Here is a 22,166-nt window from a genome sequence, read left to right as displayed (position 1 = left end):
CTTGATATCTGTTTCAACGACCGACATCGTGAAACTCGACAAACCTAACCTCCTCTTTTGATTACATGACAAATTGGACAGGGGAATTTCCGACCAATTGAAGCGAAGAACAAGCGCGAGGTGTCGATTTCTTGTGGCGCCGATTGGTCCATGCAGTTTTCAGGACGAGATCCCTAGATCCTAGTGAGTTTCAATTTCCCGAGAATCCCGAGGAGGCATGCCTGTGCTGGAATTTCAAAACGCGGGAATCGGGATGGTAAACAGTGACAGTTGACAGCCCCGCGTGGTCCCGCGTTCGTGAGATTGCTCGATCGCTGGCGTGAATTCGTGTCATTTTCGACTCGTGCATGCATACGACGCGCGATGTATTCGTCGAGGGAAGTGGTCGCATAGCCTCGGCATGCGATCGCGGCGAGAACCGGGCGTCGCGCACCTAAAAACGCACTTGAACGGTATCTCCGTCGCGCGCGAACGATGGAGCTCGACGAGCTGGAGCGGTCCGTGAAGCGGCTGAACGCGGTGGTCGACGGGTTCCCGATCGGCGCGGCCTCGCTGGACGATTTCAAGCCGATCGAGGAGAAGATCCGAGCTGCCAGGGAGTCGCTGATGCGCCTGAACGCCAGGTCGTTAATGCTTAGAGCGAAGTACAAACGTACGTTCGTCGGCGTTGCGGGTCGCGGAGCGATCTCCGCCCGGAGCGGTTTCCTCCACTGGGAGATCTCTTTCTGAAGTCTCGTTCGTTTACAGAGTACATCGACAATGGACGCGAAGAAGACGAGGATGAAGCCGGAGACGCGTTGCAGAGTGTCGTGAGCGACACGCTCATCAATGCCAAGGCCATCAAGTTGTGCCTTCACAGCACTACCGTCCTCTCTATTCTCAGCAATAAGGAGGGCAATGCGGAGGATCAAGAGTGAGGAATAAACTTGTAAATATTGGGAGCTTTCCAGCAAGCGACACAAGTCCACACAAGTGTCGTTTTGTCTTTGTTACTCATTGCCAAAAAGAGAAAGATAAAACGACGTTTGTGTCTACTTTTGTCGCTTGCTGGAAAGGTCCTACTATTAACCTAGGAACGAGTGCCAGGGGGTAATTTTTGCACTCCAGTATCCACAAAGTGAATCTTACCTTACAGTAATTTTAATGTGTTTCTTTTGTTTTTTAAATATCTCTTTTGGTTTCTCCCTATTTTTTTCAGAAAAAGGTTGAGCAAATTTATGTACATATATTGTCCTTAAATACTAATAAATTATAGAACAATCAAAAATATATGTAATTAATAACAAAGAATTTTAATTGGGGTGTAAAAATCAACTTAGGTGCAATCATTCATATAAACAAAAATCAGCTGTTCCTAGGTTAATTGTAGCTAGATTAGGGCTAGATGTGAGTCAAAATGTTCCACGTAAGAAGACGTAATAAATTTTCAATTTTGCTTGCTCCTAGGAAGCTCCATACCTACATGAGTAAATTGTTGAGTCTCAACGACAGTGTTTTGACCATTCAGAAGACCATCGAGGAAGCGTCTCGAGTGCAGCTGGATCTGAAAGTCGAATGTCAAAAGACGCTGTTTAACTACAAGAATTTTCTCAAGGAGCAGGAGCAGCTGCGAAGCGAGAGACTGCAGAAGACGAATCCCGGGATTGTGGAGTGAGTGAAGATCCGCAAACATCAAAAAGTATCTTACGAAGCATTTGCATACTTAAAATCTTCGTTTCCTTTTTTTTTTCAGAAATAAAGATAAAATGGAAAGAACAATACGGAAGATAAATATAATGAAGAAACTCATTAGAAACTTCGTAGCGGTGTCCGGTTACATGCTAGCGAAGGAGCCGATACTGCTGAAAATGCTGGAGAATCATAGAGAATTGATGAACATCGAAACGATAGTGAAAATGTCACAAAGTAACGAAGAGAGATAGAGCCCTCCGATCGGTTTACACCGATCACTTGATACGCATAGTAAACAACTAGTAAATTAGTTTGATTATTGGCTGATCAGCTCAAATATACCATTTGATACGCGTATCAAGAGATCGGTGTAAACTAGGCCAGAAAGACAAATAAAAGAAATCTCGGAGGAAGTACGCAGGAACTTTCATTAAGAACTTTTTTTCTTCTTACTCGCTAAGCGTAATAGACACAACACATATTTACAAGAATAAGCTTCCACGCAAGTCTCAATGTCTTTCTTATTTCCGTCTCCTCATTCTGTTTTTTTTTTTTTTTAAGTTCTTCTAAAAGCGCCTTGCCAGACGGCCACGTACAAGTTAATCGTTAAACAAAGCATAATCGGTATTGTAATATAAGTTAAAAATTATGATAGTAATCACAGCTTACGTATAATGTAGTAAAATCTTCGCTATAGGGGGAGAGAGATGTACATATCCGTTTCGTTAGAATCGGTACAGTTGGGAGACTTTCGTTTTTTCGCGCGTAATTATATATAATTATAATTGTGTAATTATATAATTCGCGTTATATTATATAATAATAATAATAATAATCATTGCATGACGACAAAATGCAAGTGTAAGACAATCGGTTTCTTTTTTCATGGTCCGATGTATATAATATATCACTCAGTCTCGTTATATGTATATATAATGTCCATTTTTTTTTTAAATGTAGATCACTCTCCTTAATACTTCCGCAATCACACACCCATATACGTATATATGAGCACGTGCAAACACATAATTCTCACTATGATAGTACTAAAACAATTCAATCGCTATATACACAAAGTTTGCTCGGTTTTGGATAGATCAGTTCAGAAGGCGAGCGGAAAGAAAATGAATCCACACTTGAAGGGAACGGCGTTGGAATTCCGTCAAAGAACGTAATGTTGACCAGGTCCAGGATACAGATTAACTTTACGCTGTCCGACGAAAAATCGCGGGGTAATGCAATCTCGTAAAATATGTGCTTGATACTTCAACAAATCCACATGTAATACAAGTTCGTCATTCCGTTTTCGTTTCGTTAACTTTCTCGTAAAGATCATGTCTGTTGTCAGTGATACGTTTTGTTAATTAATAAAAGAAAATTTATGACGATACAAGGATGTCAGAATCGCGCATAATAATATAATAAAATTTCATTTTTACGGTGTAGTTACGTAGACGGATCGAGGTAAACGCAAGCGTTGCGCGTATGTTAAAAAAAAATTTTCCATCTTTCTTTCTCACTTAATTTTCCTTTCTCCTCGTGTGTCTGCAATAAACAGCACCAGTTTACGACACATTCAAATTGTAATGCCAATTGCGTCTCGTGTTCTAATAAGATATCGAACGCACACATGGATGCGCACACCCACGCACGCGAGCTGCCAATTTCATAAAAACAGCGATTTGTTATTATCGTAGCAATCAGCGATTTTATTGTTCAACAATTCGTCCATTAAAACAGTACGAACATATAGTAAGTCAAAAAATGTATACACATAAGCCTCACTACGCGAGAAACTATAGTGCTGATTAACTTAATCTCAGGAGTCTCTCCCATCGACATCTCTCCAAACATCGCCGAATCGACGTGTCAATGCAACTAAACGATCACAACACACGAGGGGAAACGCGCGATCATCCAATCCCTCAATCTTTCTCTCGAACTTACGCTTTACGCAACGAGATAATTAATTACGCAGCCTCATTTTTTTTTTCACAGATACGCACGACCACATTTATCGCTGTATACGCCGCTCTTCGACCGACGAGCCGTGGAATGAAAGACACCGAGGATATATCGGTCCTGGCCCGATCTCTCTACTCGTACCAATTTACAAATATACAAAAAAAAAAAAGAAGAAAATGAAATGTCTCGAGCGAAGGAGATGGTCGTTTTTTTTTTGTGGATTACAAGCCTTAATTCCCATCCTAAGCATGTATGCAACAATCGCTCTTCTCTCCGTGCAAGGTACGTATCTAAGGGAATTGGGAAGATGTGTGTTCTGTGTGGTATGTAATGTGTGGTGTTACTTTGTGTGTGTGTGTGTGTGTGTGTGTGTCTACAATGTCCGAGGAGACCAGGACTCTTGCTCACAACCATACTTAACCAGCAGTCAGTCGTGTTATATTAAAAATCGTGACTTTGCGCGCGCGCGCTTTGAAAAATCGGCTAGAAAACTACGGGCTAAACGTCCTTGCGCAACATGGTTGCACAGCGGGATTTATTATAATTACGCCAAACACGGATTCCCCGGTGGCAGGACAGTGATATAAATATCGGAGACTTTCTCTCTCTTTCTCCCTGTGTCGCGTCTACGTGGATCTCTCGCGCAGGCAAGCACGCACGTGCTCTTCTCATCCGCGATCATCGGGAATTACAATTTATATGCGTCGCTCGCTATTGGATTTGTCGCGCGAACAAATTCTACTCGTGAGGATAATTCGCGTACGCGACGATCGCGGTCTAGCGTCTTATGTACAAGTACGACTTGCGCGAAGCTACAAACCAGCCTCGCCGGGAGGAAAGCGTCCCGGAGTAATGTCTCCTCTCGACTCGCTCTCTTTCTACGCGGATACCATCCAGTGTCAGACATTCATCGGATCACTCACTCTCTTTCCGCTGGATATAAACGTAGAACGATTGACTGTTTCGACGGTCGCTCGCCGACGCGATGCGGCGAGCTTACAAAAGAAAGGAACGATACTCGGTCAACAGTGGGAAGATACAGAAGATAATGAGAGAAAGAGAAAGGAAGAGAGGGAAAGAGAAAGAGAAAGATGAAATCCATAGAGTGGAATTATAAGCTCTATGATTTTTAAGCGTATCATTTTTCAAGACGTTCGACGGACTGGTTCTCTCCCTCTCTTCCGTCTCTCGTTTCGCTTTTCATCGCACGAGAGCACGTACGGTCGAGTGTACACTATGGTTCGAGTACGCGATAGCTCCGTAAGTACATGGGTTGCCTGTTGTCGCATGCGCTTGTTGGGTATTTAAGATATTCAACGTGGATACAACGTGGTGTACGGGCGTATTACATAGTACGGTACGTATGCGCATATACGTCTCGGGGAGTGACGAAGTCACCGGCCAAGACTTAACGTGTGGGTGTGGACGTTTCGACGTAACACAAGTTTCCTCACATTCGCCACCTCCGCGCCCCTACTCCCTCGCTCGACCTGCCGTTTACCGTGTTCCTGCAAAAAGAAACAAACTTGAGTTTAACTATACCTTTGGGCAAACAAGTAACACGAGTCTAACGGGAAATTCTTTCTGGGAAAAACATTGAAAACAAGAGAAATGGGTTTGCTGACGTTTCTTAGAAATTTATATGTGAATTTGTATTACTTAAAAAAACACTTGTACTTTTAAGAAAAAGAAATCTCTGATTTCTTCTTAATATGTAAGAGTAGTAAGTTTGCAAATCTTCTCTGAATTTTTTAATACTGATTTTAATATGCCTAAGAAATGTTGCAATCTTACTATGAAATTTTCGTTTATAGTTGAATTAAAGCGATAGAGTTTCACTCAAAGTCGATTTTAAACGAGCAATTATGAATAAATAATCAATAATAAGCAATCATAATCAAATTAAGCGAAAGAGTTTTATTCAAAGTCGATTTTAAATGAGCAATTACGAATAAATAATCAACAACAAGCAATCATAATCAAATATCCTTACTTGCTTGTCTAATCAATACGGCTGGTGAGATCCTTGCTTCCCAAGCTCTCCGAGTTTTCGTACGTATTTCTCGTCTCTTTCGTCTCTTGGTCGCTTTAATGTTTCGTCGCGAACCATCAGTAGAAAATCGCACGTGTCACTTTGTGTAAATCCCTAGAAACGCCTCGCGACATAAGGCTCTCCTCGTTGCATCATGAAAAATAGTGGATTAAATGTGTTCGCAGCAGAGAGAGTTCGTTACAGTGGATCTTTACGTTATTGCATGTACACCGTACTCGATGATTCATCTCTTCCGTCTCGCATTTAGATCGGATCTGTCTCCATGAAGATCACGTACATTCGGTTCCAGCTTTTATTATTTATTCCGACGACGTAGGTTTTCATATCAAGAACATCGAAATAGAATCAAGGCGCAAGCATCCCGTTGATTCACTCCTTCCTCTCGCTTGTTCGTCAATTTAATAATCGAAAACGCGTATGGATTAAAAAACAAGAGCTGTCCGCGAACATCGCATTCTCTTCGCAGAGGATAATTTATATCGAAAGAAACGCTTCCTTATTTGTTCCTTTTATCGGGTTTTTTTTCTTTCTTTTCCCTTTTCCTTTTTTGAATCGATACACACTGGTGGTGGAACACGAGTTCGACTGCAATGTCACATAATTTCGGTTATGTCACATAATTTCCTCGCATTTACGCGTTACTAAATTTTCATTATATACGCTATAGAGTCTACAGACAGAAAAAACCTTACTTCATCGATATGTTATGTAAAATGTAATTGTTTCAACTGTTCATCGCGATAGATCACTTTCTCACATGATAATTTCGCTTTGGAAGGCACGAAACCGAAACCCATGATATTACTATAGAAAAATGTTGCGCGGAAACTGCGCGAATTCTCTGCGCGATTTATGTCACCGTATTAAAAATAATTACGGATGGGAAATTATCATAAATAATACGCGAACGATAATCCGTGATTGCGATATTCACAAAGAGACATTTCGCGTTTTGTTCGAGGAACTCACGGCGAAACGTTCCTTAATGTATATTAACTATGATCCGTATGGTGATGATAGAACTATCTTGCATACATGATCCCCGTGTAGAAAAAATAGGCAGTGTACACATATTAAAGAAATCATTTCGACAATTAACGCACCGGGATGGTTTAGACTTTAGTACGGATACGATTCAGTATTATCCTCGAGAGCGTTTATTCATAACGTTAATGCTAAACGCTGCTCTTTCACACATCCCCTTATAATATATAACTCGAAATTAAAGTTATATAAAAGTCGTTTACTGTACGGAAGGCTCGTATGTACTAAAAGTATCCTAATATAAATATTCCAATGCATTAGAATCATTTACTTGGACGGTGGATTAAAACGAAAATCGAAATAATAAAAAAATACCTAATAAAATCGGGAATAAAAGCGCGAACTTTCACTTTATACATAGCGCTACATATTCTCGCGATTCGTGACGCACACGATTTATCAATCTGCGGACGCGAAGAGGGCAAAATGAGAGCATTTTATTTACAGATATCTGACGTCTCAATCCCGTCCCCGAAGGCCGGTGGCACCCGCGATCGTCGTTTTCCCATTTCTTTCAGTTTCATGCCTTTCAAGAGGATTTATATAAATCAGACTTCGCGATAATCGAAATCTCGATTACAAGAAGTTCGGGAACACGCTACGCTCGCTCATCCTGCAGGGCTGTGAATACAATGAGATCTGCGGTAGCTTCAATTCGTTATAATTCACAGTTATACATGCGATCGCACGACACGGCGCGGCGGTGTATTAAAAAGCGTCCCCGTGTTACAAGAAGAGAGTCGTAGGCACAAACAAGTTCTCTCACCATCGGTACGTCAATTCCTTCTTACTCTAATGCGGATGTGATCCGGTTGGTTTCCCCGATACTGAAACGTCACGGCCGCCGTCACGGCCGACGACCGTTCACAGTCAACAGCGACGTGTCAATATATTGATGACAACGATAACAACGTAATTGATAAACGCGGGTGTGGACGATGGGAATGACAATGATAATGACAATGGACCAACGACGATGATAATGACGATGACGATAAAGATGATCAACATAATAATAATATCAATAATAATAATGAAATAAAATAAAATAATTAAGAATAATCATTACAATAATAGTAATCGTAGTACCTAGTAGTAATGGTAGTAGTAATGGTAGCAGTAGTAAGTAGTAATAGTATTGGGTAGTGGGCAGAGCAACAAGATGAAATGTAATCATGACAATAGTAGCAATAATCTAATAGCACGAGGTCACTTTTCTTGGCTAAACGAGAGGATTTATTCAGTAAGTAGGTAAGTGGATTCGCTAACGTCTTGACTCTATCAGTAGCTCAAGGCCACAAGGAATATTCATCAGCTTGTCCATGAGAATGAGGGAAGGGTATGAATTAAATGAAACTACAAGATGCATGTGAGGCGCAAAATCTAAAATGATGGATACCAGATGGCTAGAGCTGTATCGACTGACCTTAGTGAAAGTTTACGTGGGAATTTAATTATCATTGAATTTATCAGTCACAAAGACGTAAGAAGTCAGTCTTGACTAGAACTATCAATTAAATTTTCTCCGAGAAAGACTTTATATTAGTCACAGAATATATATCGTTTATTAGCCATTTTCCATCTGTCCAAATGTGTTCCACTAAAAGAAATGAGTTGACGAAAAAGAACTGGCAGCTCCTGACAAAGCTCAATGAAAGTCTGGCATCAATATATCTTGAGTTCTTTGAATACAAAGTTTTAAGTAAAGCCGATAATTGTGCGCTTTCATCGTAACACATAATCAAGACAATTCTAATCGCAACGGTACTGAGATTACTACAGAGTTTCACTACACCGAGAAGCAAGTGCCTAAATCGTCGTCAGCGAGTCCGCCTATTTATCGAAGAGATCAAGCTCGATTGGCCAGAGGAAAAGCAGCTTCATTCTCTCGATCTCGACTCAGTCGCGCAACCGTCCAATTAATGATAATAGCGGCGACGGTAGTAGAATGGTTGTGTGATGGTAGTGACGATGGTGGTGGTGATAAAGGTGATGATGATGGATTCAGTTCGACAGCGGCGGTGGCGTCGGCGTCGGCGTCGGCGTCATCGTGACAGTGGTGTGCAGCACCGAGTCCCGTGACGCGGATCGGCTACCGATGCGTAGCAGGGTGACGGCTTCTCTCTCGGCATCGCCGCCTGCGACACCGTCGGTCGTACCTGCGCCCGCACGTGCTCCCGTTCCCGCGCCGCGCTTGCCAGTCCTTGACGTTGTGGCGACGGCTCCCACGGTCTCGTCGGCACTATTACCCGCGCACTGCACCGCCCCCCCGAGACCAACGGTAACGGACAGTCATTTCTGCCTTCCACTTTTCTTCTTCTTGCGCTTGAAGAAGCAACAGCATCTGGAAATGAAGCAAACACTAATAGGACTTAGAGTCGTCCCCTTGGCAGCGTCTTTCGTCGATCAACACATCGAGCATGCAGCAGAGATGAGACAATAGTTGCATTCGGCATACGATCGCGCAATACGAGAGAGAAAGAAATTGTCGATCTCCCAACAAGATACTTTATCCGATTGCATGTAAATGTACACAGTTATTTGTTATGTTAATTAATCATGCAGTTGTTAATTCGATTTCATCAAAACTCGTAGAGGAATGATAAGGAATAGGAACGTCAGGAAAGAGTAGAGAATACGGGATAAACAAAAATAATAATCAGACATTTAATTACAGTTGTGCCAAATATAGAAAAATACATTGTTTCAATTTGTACAATACAATATAACTGAGAAGACGGGGCTTAAAGAAAATTGTCTAAATTACATATAAATAAAAATTTTTTCTCTCCGATGATTTATTTCATATAGTATTGTTTGACATAGTATATTAACGATGTAACAGTCAAGTCTCCGTATTAGATAATATAAACAAAAGAAACATTCATTTCGTTTTGTGAGAATGATTATCTCTACATTATCAAGTCAAATCTTGCCCCTACATCTTACATAAATTGCAGACATGATTGCGAGAACAAATAGCGAAACTTGAACTACATAGCTGTAATATTTTTATAAAATATTCTACAAGGTAGAAGCATCGTATCTCACAATTATATATTCATCTTATTGTAATTTTATATTTTGTTCACGACACTGATTTTCTCATCATCATCAGTCTAGTAATAAAATTTCTACGACAATAATCGATCTTCAATAATATTTAACAAATATTATATTTTCTTCTTATATTGCGAAATAGAAAATCTTGAACTGACCATTTCAATTGGTGTAACAAACCTATTTCGGGAATGACGGTAGGATAGGTGCTGGAAATGTATGTTTGTAAAGAATGGAACAACAATTTTCCACATCGGGGACAATGTTTCGGTTTTCGAATTACTATTCTGAAAATAACAGACACACATACATGCATAGCTTAGATCGAGCATCTTATTATCTAATTTAATTCAATATTTTATATCTTTAATATCTTTTGATGTTAAAGATATAAACTGCTATTGTTTTTATTCTGACTTCAACACTTACTTTAACAGTCGAAGTTTAGACTAAGGCTTTCTCTCGAGTTAATTAATTAAAATTGTACTAATAAAATTTCAGAATATCGCGTAGATAAATGCAATAACGGAACGCGACAAAAATATTCGTGGAATTGATCAAACAATTGCAGTTTTATTCATTTGATTATCCATATTTAGGAGAACAGACAGAGATACGAATTGCAATAAAACAAACTGCTACTAACTTGGTTTCGTCGATCATGTCCACTTCCTGAGGTGCTGTAATTGGTGTGTTGGAGTGACCAGCGGTCGGATCATCGTTAGCCAGTTCTCCATTAGTTGACGATACCACCTGTACACATCGTACAACGTTATGGCAAAGAAAACGAAAACAAATATACAGGTCAATATCACATTAAGGGATTTTTACGTAACTATAAAGATTTTATGTCTCAAATACTATATTGGATGTGAAAATCAGGAAAGAATCCTTTTTCCACTCTACTTGGATTTGATGATAAAGTAACGTACACATCGAAAATTGATTTATCCAAAGTCTACTTGCAAGTTACACAAAGAACCAAGTGAGATCTTACAAAGGGGGGGGAGCGGAGATGAGAATTTAACGTAAGACAAGACTACTGTTGGTAACATAGATTCAATAAAGCAATATACTAAAGGAATAAAAGAAGCGTAAGTAATAAAGATCTGATCTTCCTCAAAAGTCATACGGTTTGTACGTGACGATGATGCTTTTGTTATTGCAAGTGCATAGGAAGACAAGTGATCTGTACTAATACCGGATTAGTATCTCATATCTAATTAAAGAAAGAAGGTAAGTCTCGATCACAATCGACACAAAGACAACATGCCGCAACAAATCAAATTGCACAGACTTCTAACTGACCATAATCCAGTGGTGCCTTGTCTAGAAATAGAGCGAACAATTTAACTCCTGATAAATTGAGGCATCCCGTATACGTTGATATTATGAAGGTGTGAGACAAGAAAGATGATGGTTGGGGAAAAATAATGAATAATTTTGCCCTTAATCGATCTTTCCATATCATGTGGTATCTTTATAATCTTTAGGAATATTACGTTTCACAGGAAAAAGAGTGTATGAGATGAGATTAAGTATTTAATGTGTAATGAGATTTAACGTGTGAGTTTCAACGTCGCGTCTAAAAATGACGTTTCCTTCGCGGTTGTAAGTGAATCAGCTGTTAAATAAGAGACGAGAAGATGCAAAGAAAGTCGAAAAAAAGGGAGAAGCTTCTGTGGGGAAGTCGAGAGAATGACACGAGAGAGAGAGAGAGAGAGAAAGAGAGGGGAAGGACGGAAGATGCGCAGGTAAACTCACCTGTACAGAACCGTGCCTGTCAGCAGGTGTCAATGTACCACCGGCTCCTGATTGCTTCACAGTATCTGGCCACGTGGCTCCCACCCCCTTACCGCCCCCACCTCCCACCCCTCCACCTGCCACATCCTGAAGGAACAAGCATGACAATTTCGCAGTTGCGTCGCGTTAAACAGCTCCGCGAATAAACGCGAAGAACAGTAGGAAAAAAAAAAGATGTCGAGGAGAGATCCGAGAGAGAAATCTTTTGGTACGTATATTATATAGCATGGCGATCAGTGATGATAAAACGCGAGATTATCCGCGCATTAATAAGATTAATTTAATCCGATATTAATCTCTATGACTATATTCGGGAAGGGATGAAAATGCGGTTCGCTCTCTGATAAATGAGATGTACATAATTATCTACGCATCAAATATTTTTATATATTTCACTCTGACGAGCTACGAGGAGAGATGCAACGTATTTCCTGGCTCTAGCTTGTTACAAGCTGCTGAGCTACTTGAGCAACCAATAGAAAAATTACTTCTTCGTGCATGAGTTTATCGCTATCGCAGGTTTTGGAATTGAACGTATCGACTTCGTCACGGTCCATCATCTATATTTAGTCACTCTAATAACGTTGCGCTAAAGGAAATTTATTGCCGCTATCAATCTGTTAATCGACTATTGATCTAAAAGACGTGAGTTCGCGGAGTTCACGCTCCACAATCGTTAAACCTCACGCGACCTTGTTTCACGAGGAGAAAAACATTACGCATTAATAATACGCATTATAAAATGTGACCGCGGGTATCTTTCCGACTATATAGTCATCTCCCAGCTGATAAGATAAAGTATGCATGAAGAAGTCGATTCAGCGTAACCTAAGGATGGCTTACATATCGGCCTTGCAACTCGAAGCGAACCTCATCCATCATGAGGATCACATCCTCCTCAAAATCATCGTACTCCTACAAATTGATACGCCATCATATTCGCGTTGAGATTACGTGCGCTGAGAGAAACCGACAATAGGTTTGCGTGATGTGTTTTCGTTTTCTGTACTTAATACCAGCGCATGCCAGTATCTCCTCGCAAAATTTGTTCGTTTGATCTGTATCTCTATCCCGAGATAAACAAGAATTCTGAATCAAGGTCGTTGTTAAAACTCTGTTTTCGGTTCTGTCGCTACTGAGGCGTGTATCCATGCGGTTAACTCGAATAACAAATGGGCTACACACGTCCATGCTTTTTGGCTTAGAAGAAAAGAAAAGAAAAGAAAAAGAAGAAGAAACGGAAGAAAACAAGGAATACCTTGTAAGCGGCGGGATGCCGATCGCGATTTGGTGATACGACGATCTCCTGGCCGGTTTGAAGGGATCCGACAGGCGTGGACTGTAACGAGAGAGAAAATGTTTGCTTTATATACATATATAGTGGACGAAAGTCTGTAATGAGCACTGTTATCGCACGCTTCTACGTATTTCACGAGGATATATGGATAACATACTTGGAGCTGGAAAGCGGACAGACAGATAGACAGACAAACAGACTTATTGACGAACTGTGCACTTTAATTTACGCTTAACCGAAGACCTGTGACATCACAATCACATTAGATCCCTATATACGAAAGGCCAGTCGGCCGTGACAAGTGGCAACGATTAGTTAGATAGAATATTGTGTGACAACGCAGCGATATTTTACTACATGAAGAATATGCGATTATATTGCAATGCGCAAAGATATCGAAGCTCAATTACTCGGCCGCAATTATCTGTCGTAAGATATTGTCGCTACTCGAGAGGCCATCACCAACCTTGTCGGACTTAGTTTTGTCGATATGCGAGGGGGCCGCCATCCGCAGCGCTCTGAGGTTCTCGAAGTTCTCGAAGGATGGCTAGAGATAGTGCATTGAGGGGGAAGGCAGCATGCAAACGTTAAAAATCAAATGTGAAACCGCTCTTCGGTACCGCATAGCTCTTTGTGTCGGGTCTGTTGGAATATAGGCGGGCGATTTACTTACCCAGCTGTCAGAATCTTTTCCCGACAAATCAATTTCATTTAGAAAATTACGACTGACAAAAAAGTTACTATCAAGAATTTATAAATAATTTGGAAGAAAGAGAATCTTTTTTTACCGGAAAAAAAAAGAGGAAACGGTATTGACTTTGCACCATCACTCGTAAATATTATTATCGTCATTTTTACATTTCAAAGATCAGAGTAATATTTTGATGAAAAATGCTCCGTACAGATTTTCTAATTATATAAGATTGCTCACAAATAAATGACGTGGGCGATAAAATCCCCGTTTTTTACTTTATTGGACAGGAAAATATATAGATAACATCAATGCGAGATCACGATTCAGTCGTCGATTCGTTTTCTCTTATTGAAGCGACGACTGTTATCACCAACGTTCCCCGATATAACAAACAAGTTAACATGCACGCACTGACGTCATTGCTTTTGCAGATTACCGGATAAAAAGTAATGCGCGAACGTGAAAAAAGTAATCCGCTGAAAAGTTTTTTTTACATAAAAAAAGCTTTTTGCATAACGTAAATAAATAAAAGATCATTTGACACACACCATTGTCTTGCCGGTCCAATCGAACTCGCCGTCGTTGACGAAACCACGTCTTTCATACAGATCGTGGAAGAGCTTCCTCAAGTACTCGTAGTCCGGCGTCTCGAAGAAGTCGAGCCTGCGTACGTAGCGCAGATACGTGGCCATCTCCTCGGGATGGCCGTCGCAGAGCACCTCGATCGGCGTCGCTCGTTTCGTGTCGCCGATCTTTTGGTAGCGCTCCTTCAGCGTGTCGGCCTTCAGCCCTTGCCACGGCAGGCTGCCGCGCAGGAAGTACATGAACATGTGACCCAACGCCTCCAGGTCGTCCCTTCTGCTTTGCTCTGTTTATGGTAAAACATACCTCTTGTATACTTCACATAGATTTTGGCATTATCTGCATAATGGAAAAGTTTATTCCGTGCTCCCGACGATATTAGAAGACACAAAATTCTGGGAAGCGCGTTATAAAAATGATATATTCGCGGCGGCTTCATCCTCAGCAGGTATCGTAAGTTCTGTCAAGTCCTCGGTACGCCGTAGGTATCTGTGTAATTTCACATTTAAAAGCTTATTAAAATTTAAATAACTTTAATTTACGTTACTTGAGGTTTAAAAGATTTCATGATACCTGCTGAAGATTAAAGCACTCGCCGCGCTTTCTCTCGAGCCAGATGGCTTAGCACGTGGCGGTTCGTTATGTAGTGCGACGCACGCACACAAACACACACACACGCACACATACATACACACACACACACACACACACACACACACACGACGAAACAAAAGTAAACGTCCGTTACCTTTGCCAAGATGCGTGTTAATGCTCATGTAACGCGCCGTGCCGGTGAGACTCTTGTGCTCCCGATACGGTATGTGCTTGTTCGTCTCCAGGTCTATATACTCTTTGGCTAGTCCAAAATCGATTATGTGAATGATTTTTTCCCGCTTGGTAGTGGATCGTCCTATCAGAAAATTTTCCGGCTTGATGTCGCGGTATATCAAATGCCGACTATGAACGTATTCTATCCTATGGAGCTGGAAAAAAGAGATATTTGTGCATTTTATTCTATACGTAGCAAAATTATAGATTTTCGTTCTCACGGTGCAATTTACTGTTGTAACAATTTTGAAATGATTTTTTACTTTCAAACAAATCCCTCAGGTGGTAAAAGGAGAAAAGCCCGAGGAAATAAGCGAATGTAAGACGATCGATGTCTGTGGGGTTTGCCGGACCTCAAACACCCAAGTTTGTTGTTTGAGATCAACCCCCCAAAGTGCGGTGTTTCAGAGTTAGTTCTGCGGGCCGAAAGTGTTACGGTAATGCGACTTACGAGCTGTGTGGCAATGTTGAGAACGGTCTTGAGGGTAAACCTTCTCCCGCAGAGGTCGAAGAGGTCCTCAAGGCTCGGACCGAGGAGCTCCATCACCAGAGCGTTGTACTTCCCGCACGGGCCGAAGTAGTACACCTCCGGTATACCCTCTATATGTGTGTTATGAACTATACCGATCGACAAAAGCAGATCACACCCCAGATTACCCCCAGTATGCGCGATATTATCAGTTTCGTCGCAACGGAACGTGTAAAAATGAAATAAGAATAGTGTGACGATTGTAGGTCAGGCAGATGTAACTCTACGACGATGAAAGATCTTGACAACGTCGAAAATAAGCACATATGCGAGGATGTTTAAAATTTTCTGATTAATTTCTCATTTGACGTGGATACGCGCACGCAGGAGCAAGAGAGAATAAAAAGATATACGGAATGAAGTTTACATTGTTGCATCATTCTGAACGCGGTATTCTGATTTCGGTATTACATGATATTAATGATTTTTAAATAAATAATTCAGAAATATTGCCTCCAATGGAAATAATTATAAAGGTAATGATAATTAAAAATAATACAAGACTGACGAGAAACGTCGCTGATGAGTTTATCAAATGCACGGCTAATAGATGTTCAATACTTGCTACGTGCAATATTAAAAATTATGAAGTTGCGACAAAAAAACCGTCCGTAGAAAAACCGACTCGAAATTAGCCGAGGAATTAACCATTAAAAGATAAAACGCGGAACAGCCTGTATATAAAAAAAGAACGCGGTACCTTTATTTCTCCGGGCATGACGCACGAGGTGTACGTTTCCGATACAATCTCAATTCGTGACGCTAATTTGTGTCGAGCTTTAGTCAAGCGTGCGGAAATTACATGCGCGATTGTCTCACATGGGATTTAGCCAACTCAGGTCGTATTAAAATTGAAGTGAATTATATATCTCGCGTGTCGTATCGCGTCAAATTACGCAAAGCCGATTCGAACGGCTGCGGGACTATTTTCTCGCAGCGTCATCGACGAAAGATTAACGGCACTCTAAAATATCGAAAACGTTTATTTGAGAGTTATCGACTTATCTTAGGCGTCGTAGAATTAATAATCTACCTTCTACTTCTCTCCGTCACTTTTTATAGACGTGTCTGTATTATACTTTACTGCAAATATACTTTAGCTCTTTCCTTTTCATTCTATTTTTTTTTAATAATTCAATACTTAGATAATTCAATTCACACTCTCTAATTTCTTTTTACCGTATTTATGAATTCATGTCTTATTACACGAGATCTCGAACGTAATAGCGTGAAAGTGATACTCACCATGTGTACCTAATAATTTGTAAAACCTATATTCTAAATGTAGCTGTGGTGCCTTTGACTTCATTGGTTCCTGCAACGACAAGCGAGCAGGAGGGCTCAGCAGAGGTTCGTCGAGTTTTTCACGTATCGCGCGGTTACACAAAACGCCCGGTTTTCTTACTTACCATTTTAATTGCTACGTGCTCATTATTGTACAGGTTCTTCCCTGTAAAGAGAAAGGAAGGTCGATAAGCATTATAAATGAAATGATAGCCGCGGGAGGAAAGGGCACAGGGATAAATTATAAGGGAGAATTCCGAGGATGAGCGATGGCAAGTTATTATAGTAGGGCCTCCGGACGTGCAATTTTCCCTTCTATAAAGTAACTGATTCAATTCGCGTACAATGGCCCGTTAGTACTATTGCACCGAGTTACGTGATGTTTCACAGATATTACGCCCCCGATGACAATATGATTGCGCGATAATTAAATGCCGCGCGATAGCTCCATGCTGCTACTGATTGCAGTCAACGTGAGAAAATTAGATTGTCGAGATCGGCTGCGGTACGCGCGGTCACTGCGGGAATTATGGTCGCCGGCTATGAAATTCTCGCGCAAACTTGTCGGGGGATGTTCCATTTAACGCAATCGCGTATATAGCAATTAATCCGATAATTTGCGTTGTTTCAAAGCGCGCATCGGATAGCAATAAAGCTGCAACAATCGCGATACCGTCGGGTAAATCTGTAATTTAAGTGCTGATCGAGAGTAAATTTTCGGCAAATGAAGAGCACAGTTGGGGTATTATTTGACCAATACCCATAAACTATATCGATGTGAACAATAAAGGCCAGAACAATCCGATCATTTTTCCTCGAGGATATAAAGAAAAATAATGTTATACGTCGAATTACGAAGATAATTTTATCTTCAGGATACAAAACGATATTGGCTCGTTTCGTGTCGAGTTAGTTAATTGCCAAATTAAGACTGCTTTCATTGCAAATCTAAATAGCAATTAAAATGTAGGAGAATATGAGAATAGAAATAATATAATACAATTATAGTACAAATCTCTTTGTAAAATTCGATAATGAAGAGATAAACATACGGAACATTTCTACTCTCTACGAGTTACGGAGCGAAAACTTTTGAAAATAATATCCAGCAATTAATATTGAATTTAATTTTACAAGCGTGCGCTATACGCAGAGGCATGTACGTATCATGATCTGCACGTGACTTATGGAGAAATGACAGGGCAATCAGCTTCGCCGGACGCTACAGAAGCCGGCTAAAGCACAAAATTCAATTTTGTCGCGGTTTAATTTTATCCTGCAAAGGCTTCTTCGCGAATCTAATAAATGAAACGCGCGTGCACTAAGTAGCGTGCTTTCTTATTTTTCACTATATTACCTAAGCTAAGGAGCACGAACCGTCGAGCGAACTGTAGCATGTCGCAGAGTCGCGCGACTTGTGCGCGACGCCATTCGAGAATAGAATAATAAGAATAAAAAATAAAAGGAGAGATAGAGCAAAAACGCTGTAAGGAGTGTGCAGCGAAGATAAGAGAAATGTGCGGAAAAGCTACGTCACGAGTCTTATCGTTTAATCCTTCGAATCTCCTTTGGGGATTTACCTAAAAGAATCGAGTATGTAATCTCTCTTAAAATTAGCCGGCACAGAGGCGAGCCATGTGTTTTCTTTTTTTAAAGCGAGCGAATGTATGGCGCGTTTCTCGTTTCCTATTCGCGAGCGGTCTCTTATCCGGATAACGTAGCCGTGGCCGTAAACCGACGACGAGGATAATATCACGCGTCGTTGACGCTACTTGACGTCCACGTGAAGAAAAATGAAGCACTCGGGGCCTCGTCGCTCGAACGAAAGCACATTCCTGCGGCCACTTGCGCACCTACCTGCGGAGACATAAAGGATGCGGGCCGGAACGCACGAACGAACGAACGAACGAAACTCTTCGCCAGAAGCGAAGGTCAATGACTCGCTCACGCTCGCTCACTCGCTTGTTCGCGCGCGCGCGCGCGCGCGGGCGCGTTCTGCAATTAGCGGTTCGATACTTTCGCGATAATTAGCGCGACGGCCGCGCTTCTTCGGTCGCTTTATTCCCGCTCGCTCGCCGATGCGCGTCGCCGATTATTTCGGATAAAGGTAGCGCCACGCCCTTGTATACAGGACCAGCTGTCGCATCGCCGCCTCACGACCAACCCTGCGACCGCGGAGGACTCGTGGCTTCCTCGACAGGAAGCACCGATGACACCGTCGAATACAGATATTGCGAAGATGTCGATATATCGGTTGGCCGTTGTATGACTACGCCAGCCCGCGCTCAATCGCTTTTTTCGCGAAGTCATACACGCTTTATAGTCATGTTCTATCTTTTTAAATTAATATAATAATAATTCTTAGAGGAAATGATAAGCGACGTGTCAATGATAACAGCAATAACGGCGACGATGTAAAATAAATTATAATTAATAGTTAACATCGTTGCACAGTTCATTATATTAATTTCGTGCCCCTTATCAGGATGATCTTTCTCAAGCCTTCTGCAGTTTCGTTGCAGAAGTCTCCGCGGGGTTCCCTCCTTGACGTTGTTGTGTGAAATACATTTCGCTGTGTTTTACTAATGTCGCTTCTAATGTCGCTTCTAATGTCGCTTCTAATGTCGCTTACTAATTGCAAGAATATAAATATGTTGTAAGGAACCGGTGTTATTTATAATCACTTGAAAGCTACATACACTTTCTCAGAAGTATTTCCTGCAAATGCTAATTTTTACTCCAGATACTGAATCAATTTTCTTAAGCGGAGAAATACTCGCGATATAATCGTGCACGCCAGTAATAAATAGCAATACTGATAACGACGTAAAACGAGTCGTGATCGATGGCGTAAAATAAAGTGTTGCGTATATGAAATAATATGGTTGCATTTTTGCTGCACGACACGTCCGAGGTGCTCGGCGCGCGTTAAGGGAACGATCGATTGAACCCGGCCGTAAAGAGCTACCGAGAGGATCCTTTCATCAGGCGGCCACTCTTCGTGGATATAACCAGTCTTACCGGTGCGAACGGGTGCCGCACGGCGAGAGAGAGCACAGGCAAAAATTGCCACGACGGAGAGCGTGGAAAACTATCGACCTGACACCGAGCGCGAGTCCGTACGGAGGTACCGAACGCAGCGGAGACCCGTCAGACAAAAAAAAGACCGAGTTCAGAAAGGGTCGTCACATCCTGCCCGAGCAAGCGAGTGTGAGCCAGGGTTTCTAAGATTTTAACAAGCTTATTTCGGTGATCGCGATAAGCAAGAGAATATAGGACTACAGAATATATTACATAGAAAGTCGATGGAAAGTGATGGGAATATTTTCGAGAAGTTTGAAACGTTTCAATTTTCAAAGACTAACCCTCTATAACCGGATTTTTTAATAATTAAACGGAAAGCAATGATTAAATCATTCATCAAATCATTAAAACTTCAAAAGCATAGGATATGTGCGGGTATGTAATTTTTTAATCATGTCGTTATAGAGAATTAAATTGTTAAATAGCCAAGCTCTTGAACGTACACAAAATCGAATCAGGAATACATTTCTGATAATATCTCGACATAGCTATTATTTTTAACGTCGCGCATTTTAGCCTTCACATTTTGTTTGTTTTCGGAAGGTCTTCTCTAGAGCTAACAAAAGATAAACGCTGTCCACTAACGCCAATACCACGGCGGCTACTAATGGGAAATCCGGCCCTGATCCCACCCCTTTCCGCCGTCTTCTTTTCGCCGATGGTCTCTCCTCGTCCACCTTCTCCTCTCCCTTTCTCGCTTAATCTGCGATTAACGCACGAGCACGCGGAGACAATGAGAAAGACAAAGAGGATGTTGAAAGGATTGGAGCCGAATAGGCATGAGACTCATGAGAGGGGAGCGTGCGCCACGGCGTGCAAAATGAACACACGCACATGCATCCCCTTGCACGGCTTCGCGAGGGTATATACCCTACCGCGACGTATGCACAGAGACCGCGTGCGCGTGGGAGGATTAACCCTTTCGCTACTCTGCATCTACCGGAAAAACGTCCGGGAGAAAGTGCGTGACGCCTGGGGCACGTATATACTCTCGTATACTCCGGCCTGGCTAGAATTGCAAAGCGGAGTGGCGAAAGTAGCAAGAAAAAACTGTAGAAACGGTATAATCGCTACAATTTTCTCTGAATGAAACGATTAAGTCACCGGTGTCCTCCTCTTATCTAAAACTTTAAAGATTGCTTTAATCGTTGCAACGCCATTGAGAATAATTAGGTGTTTTAATTCTTAATTATATGTTTCTCGTTTTACAATCGGCATATTCGAGGACAATTTATCGGCTAACGTAGACGTAAAGATCAGTTTAGACCAAAGTTATAGTGGAAATTTGTTTTGACGATTCCGTGCCAAGCTTCGAAGTTAATCATACACCTTGAGGTAAGTCGGGACACTCGAGACGGTTTTACCGCGCGAGATTAGATCACACGCATCGTAAGTACTTACGCATCAATATATTTTATTTTGACGCTTGGCACAAATCCATCAGAATGAATTTCCGAATATGCATTCGCCGTAATCGTCATAGTCTTGAAGGTATTGCAGGTATAGAAACTTTAATATTTCATGAAAAAAACCGTATTGGATGAAAAAAATAGAAATAGTCTTTAGAAAGATGAAAGATTTAAGAATCATTCCACAATTTTTTGTACAATATAAAATACATTTTATTAATTATTCCGTGAACGTTTTGTAAGATTTAAGAAAGATTGAATTAATGTTATAAAACGCATTTAAATTATTTTTACAACCGTGCTGTCATCTTGAGAAACAATTTCGATTCCGTAATACACGCGCGTTTCGTCCCGTTTCGCCGCTCGTCGTTTCGGAAACCTTTATTCTATTATTACGATGCTCCGGCTGATGACTCCAGTTACGAGTACGGTAATATACCTGCCGCCGCGGACGTCGCAAATTTCGGAAAGGATCGATATCGCGCGACGATCAACCGGGCGAATTACGGTCGTCGCTATGAAGGAGCGAATGGACGACGCGAAATGCAGCGACGTGTGACTATAAATACCTAAAATATTTCCATCCATTATTTCTACCGGATTGGAGAAGCGACAAAAAATTGCGAGTTTGCGCAACAACTCGTAATGCACACCTGACGATTTTCAATTTACTTCTCGCTTTGTTATAGTCGCACAACACTCATTTCCTCGACTACAATATATCGAGAAACCAATGACTCTAAACTCTTTCGTTTCTCAAGTATTTCGTTTGCAAGAATACCGCCACGGCACGTTAATTACAGGAAAACTACGCAGGGAGGAGCCTTATTAGCGATTCCGTCAAGGAAAACCCGTCATCCAGG

The 22,166-nt window shown here is 41.3% G+C and overlaps 2 protein-coding genes and 1 long non-coding RNA gene across 8 annotated transcripts in view; 2 read left to right on the top strand and 1 right to left on the bottom strand.

Moving 5' to 3' along the window:
- The first annotated feature begins 81 nt into the window (after positions 1 to 81).
- Positions 82 to 2,228, top strand: LOC112453611. The gene is made up of 4 exons (XM_025014458.1): positions 82 to 652; positions 748 to 913; positions 1,447 to 1,650; positions 1,733 to 2,228. The coding sequence occupies exons 1-4, from the start codon at positions 475 to 477 to the stop codon at positions 1,920 to 1,922; spliced, it is 738 nt and encodes a 245-aa protein (XP_024870226.1). The 5' UTR covers positions 82 to 474; the 3' UTR covers positions 1,923 to 2,228.
- A 386-nt stretch (positions 2,229 to 2,614) lies between these two features.
- LOC112453612 lies at positions 2,615 to 3,803 on the top strand. Its single transcript, XR_003040638.1, has 2 exons — positions 2,615 to 2,903; positions 3,670 to 3,803. It is a non-coding gene; the product is annotated as an uncharacterized LOC112453612 (long non-coding RNA).
- A 5,129-nt stretch (positions 3,804 to 8,932) lies between these two features.
- The window catches only part of LOC112453609 (casein kinase I), a 28,067-nt gene continuing 14,833 nt past the window's right edge, over positions 8,933 to 22,166 (bottom strand). Inside the window, exons 2-11 of one of the 6 annotated variants that reach the window (XM_025014452.1) lie at positions 16,936 to 16,976; positions 16,772 to 16,841; positions 15,449 to 15,615; positions 14,918 to 15,152; positions 14,136 to 14,455; positions 12,855 to 12,935; positions 11,558 to 11,683; positions 11,102 to 11,122; positions 10,440 to 10,546; positions 8,933 to 9,095 (exon numbers count right to left, since the gene is read on the bottom strand). In XM_025014452.1, the coding sequence (XP_024870220.1) occupies positions 9,026 to 9,095; positions 10,440 to 10,546; positions 11,102 to 11,122; positions 11,558 to 11,683; positions 12,855 to 12,935; positions 14,136 to 14,455; positions 14,918 to 15,152; positions 15,449 to 15,615; positions 16,772 to 16,841; positions 16,936 to 16,976 (1,238 nt within the window). In that variant the 3' untranslated portion in view covers positions 8,933 to 9,025. The remainder of the gene's footprint in view (positions 9,096 to 10,439; positions 10,547 to 11,101; positions 11,123 to 11,557; positions 11,684 to 12,854; positions 12,936 to 14,135; positions 14,456 to 14,917; positions 15,153 to 15,448; positions 15,616 to 16,771; positions 16,842 to 16,935; positions 16,977 to 22,166) is intronic. The other 5 variants (XM_025014454.1, XM_025014453.1, XM_025014455.1 and 2 more) reach the window with 5 other exon arrangements.

Source organism: Temnothorax curvispinosus, unplaced genomic scaffold, assembly GCF_003070985.1.
Source record: "Temnothorax curvispinosus isolate PA1 unplaced genomic scaffold, ASM307098v1 QBEX01004532.1, whole genome shotgun sequence".
NCBI classification, from domain to species: Eukaryota; Metazoa; Arthropoda; class Insecta; order Hymenoptera; family Formicidae; genus Temnothorax; species Temnothorax curvispinosus.
Note: the sequence above shows the minus strand (reverse complement) of the source record. Positions and strands in the feature narration are given on the sequence as shown.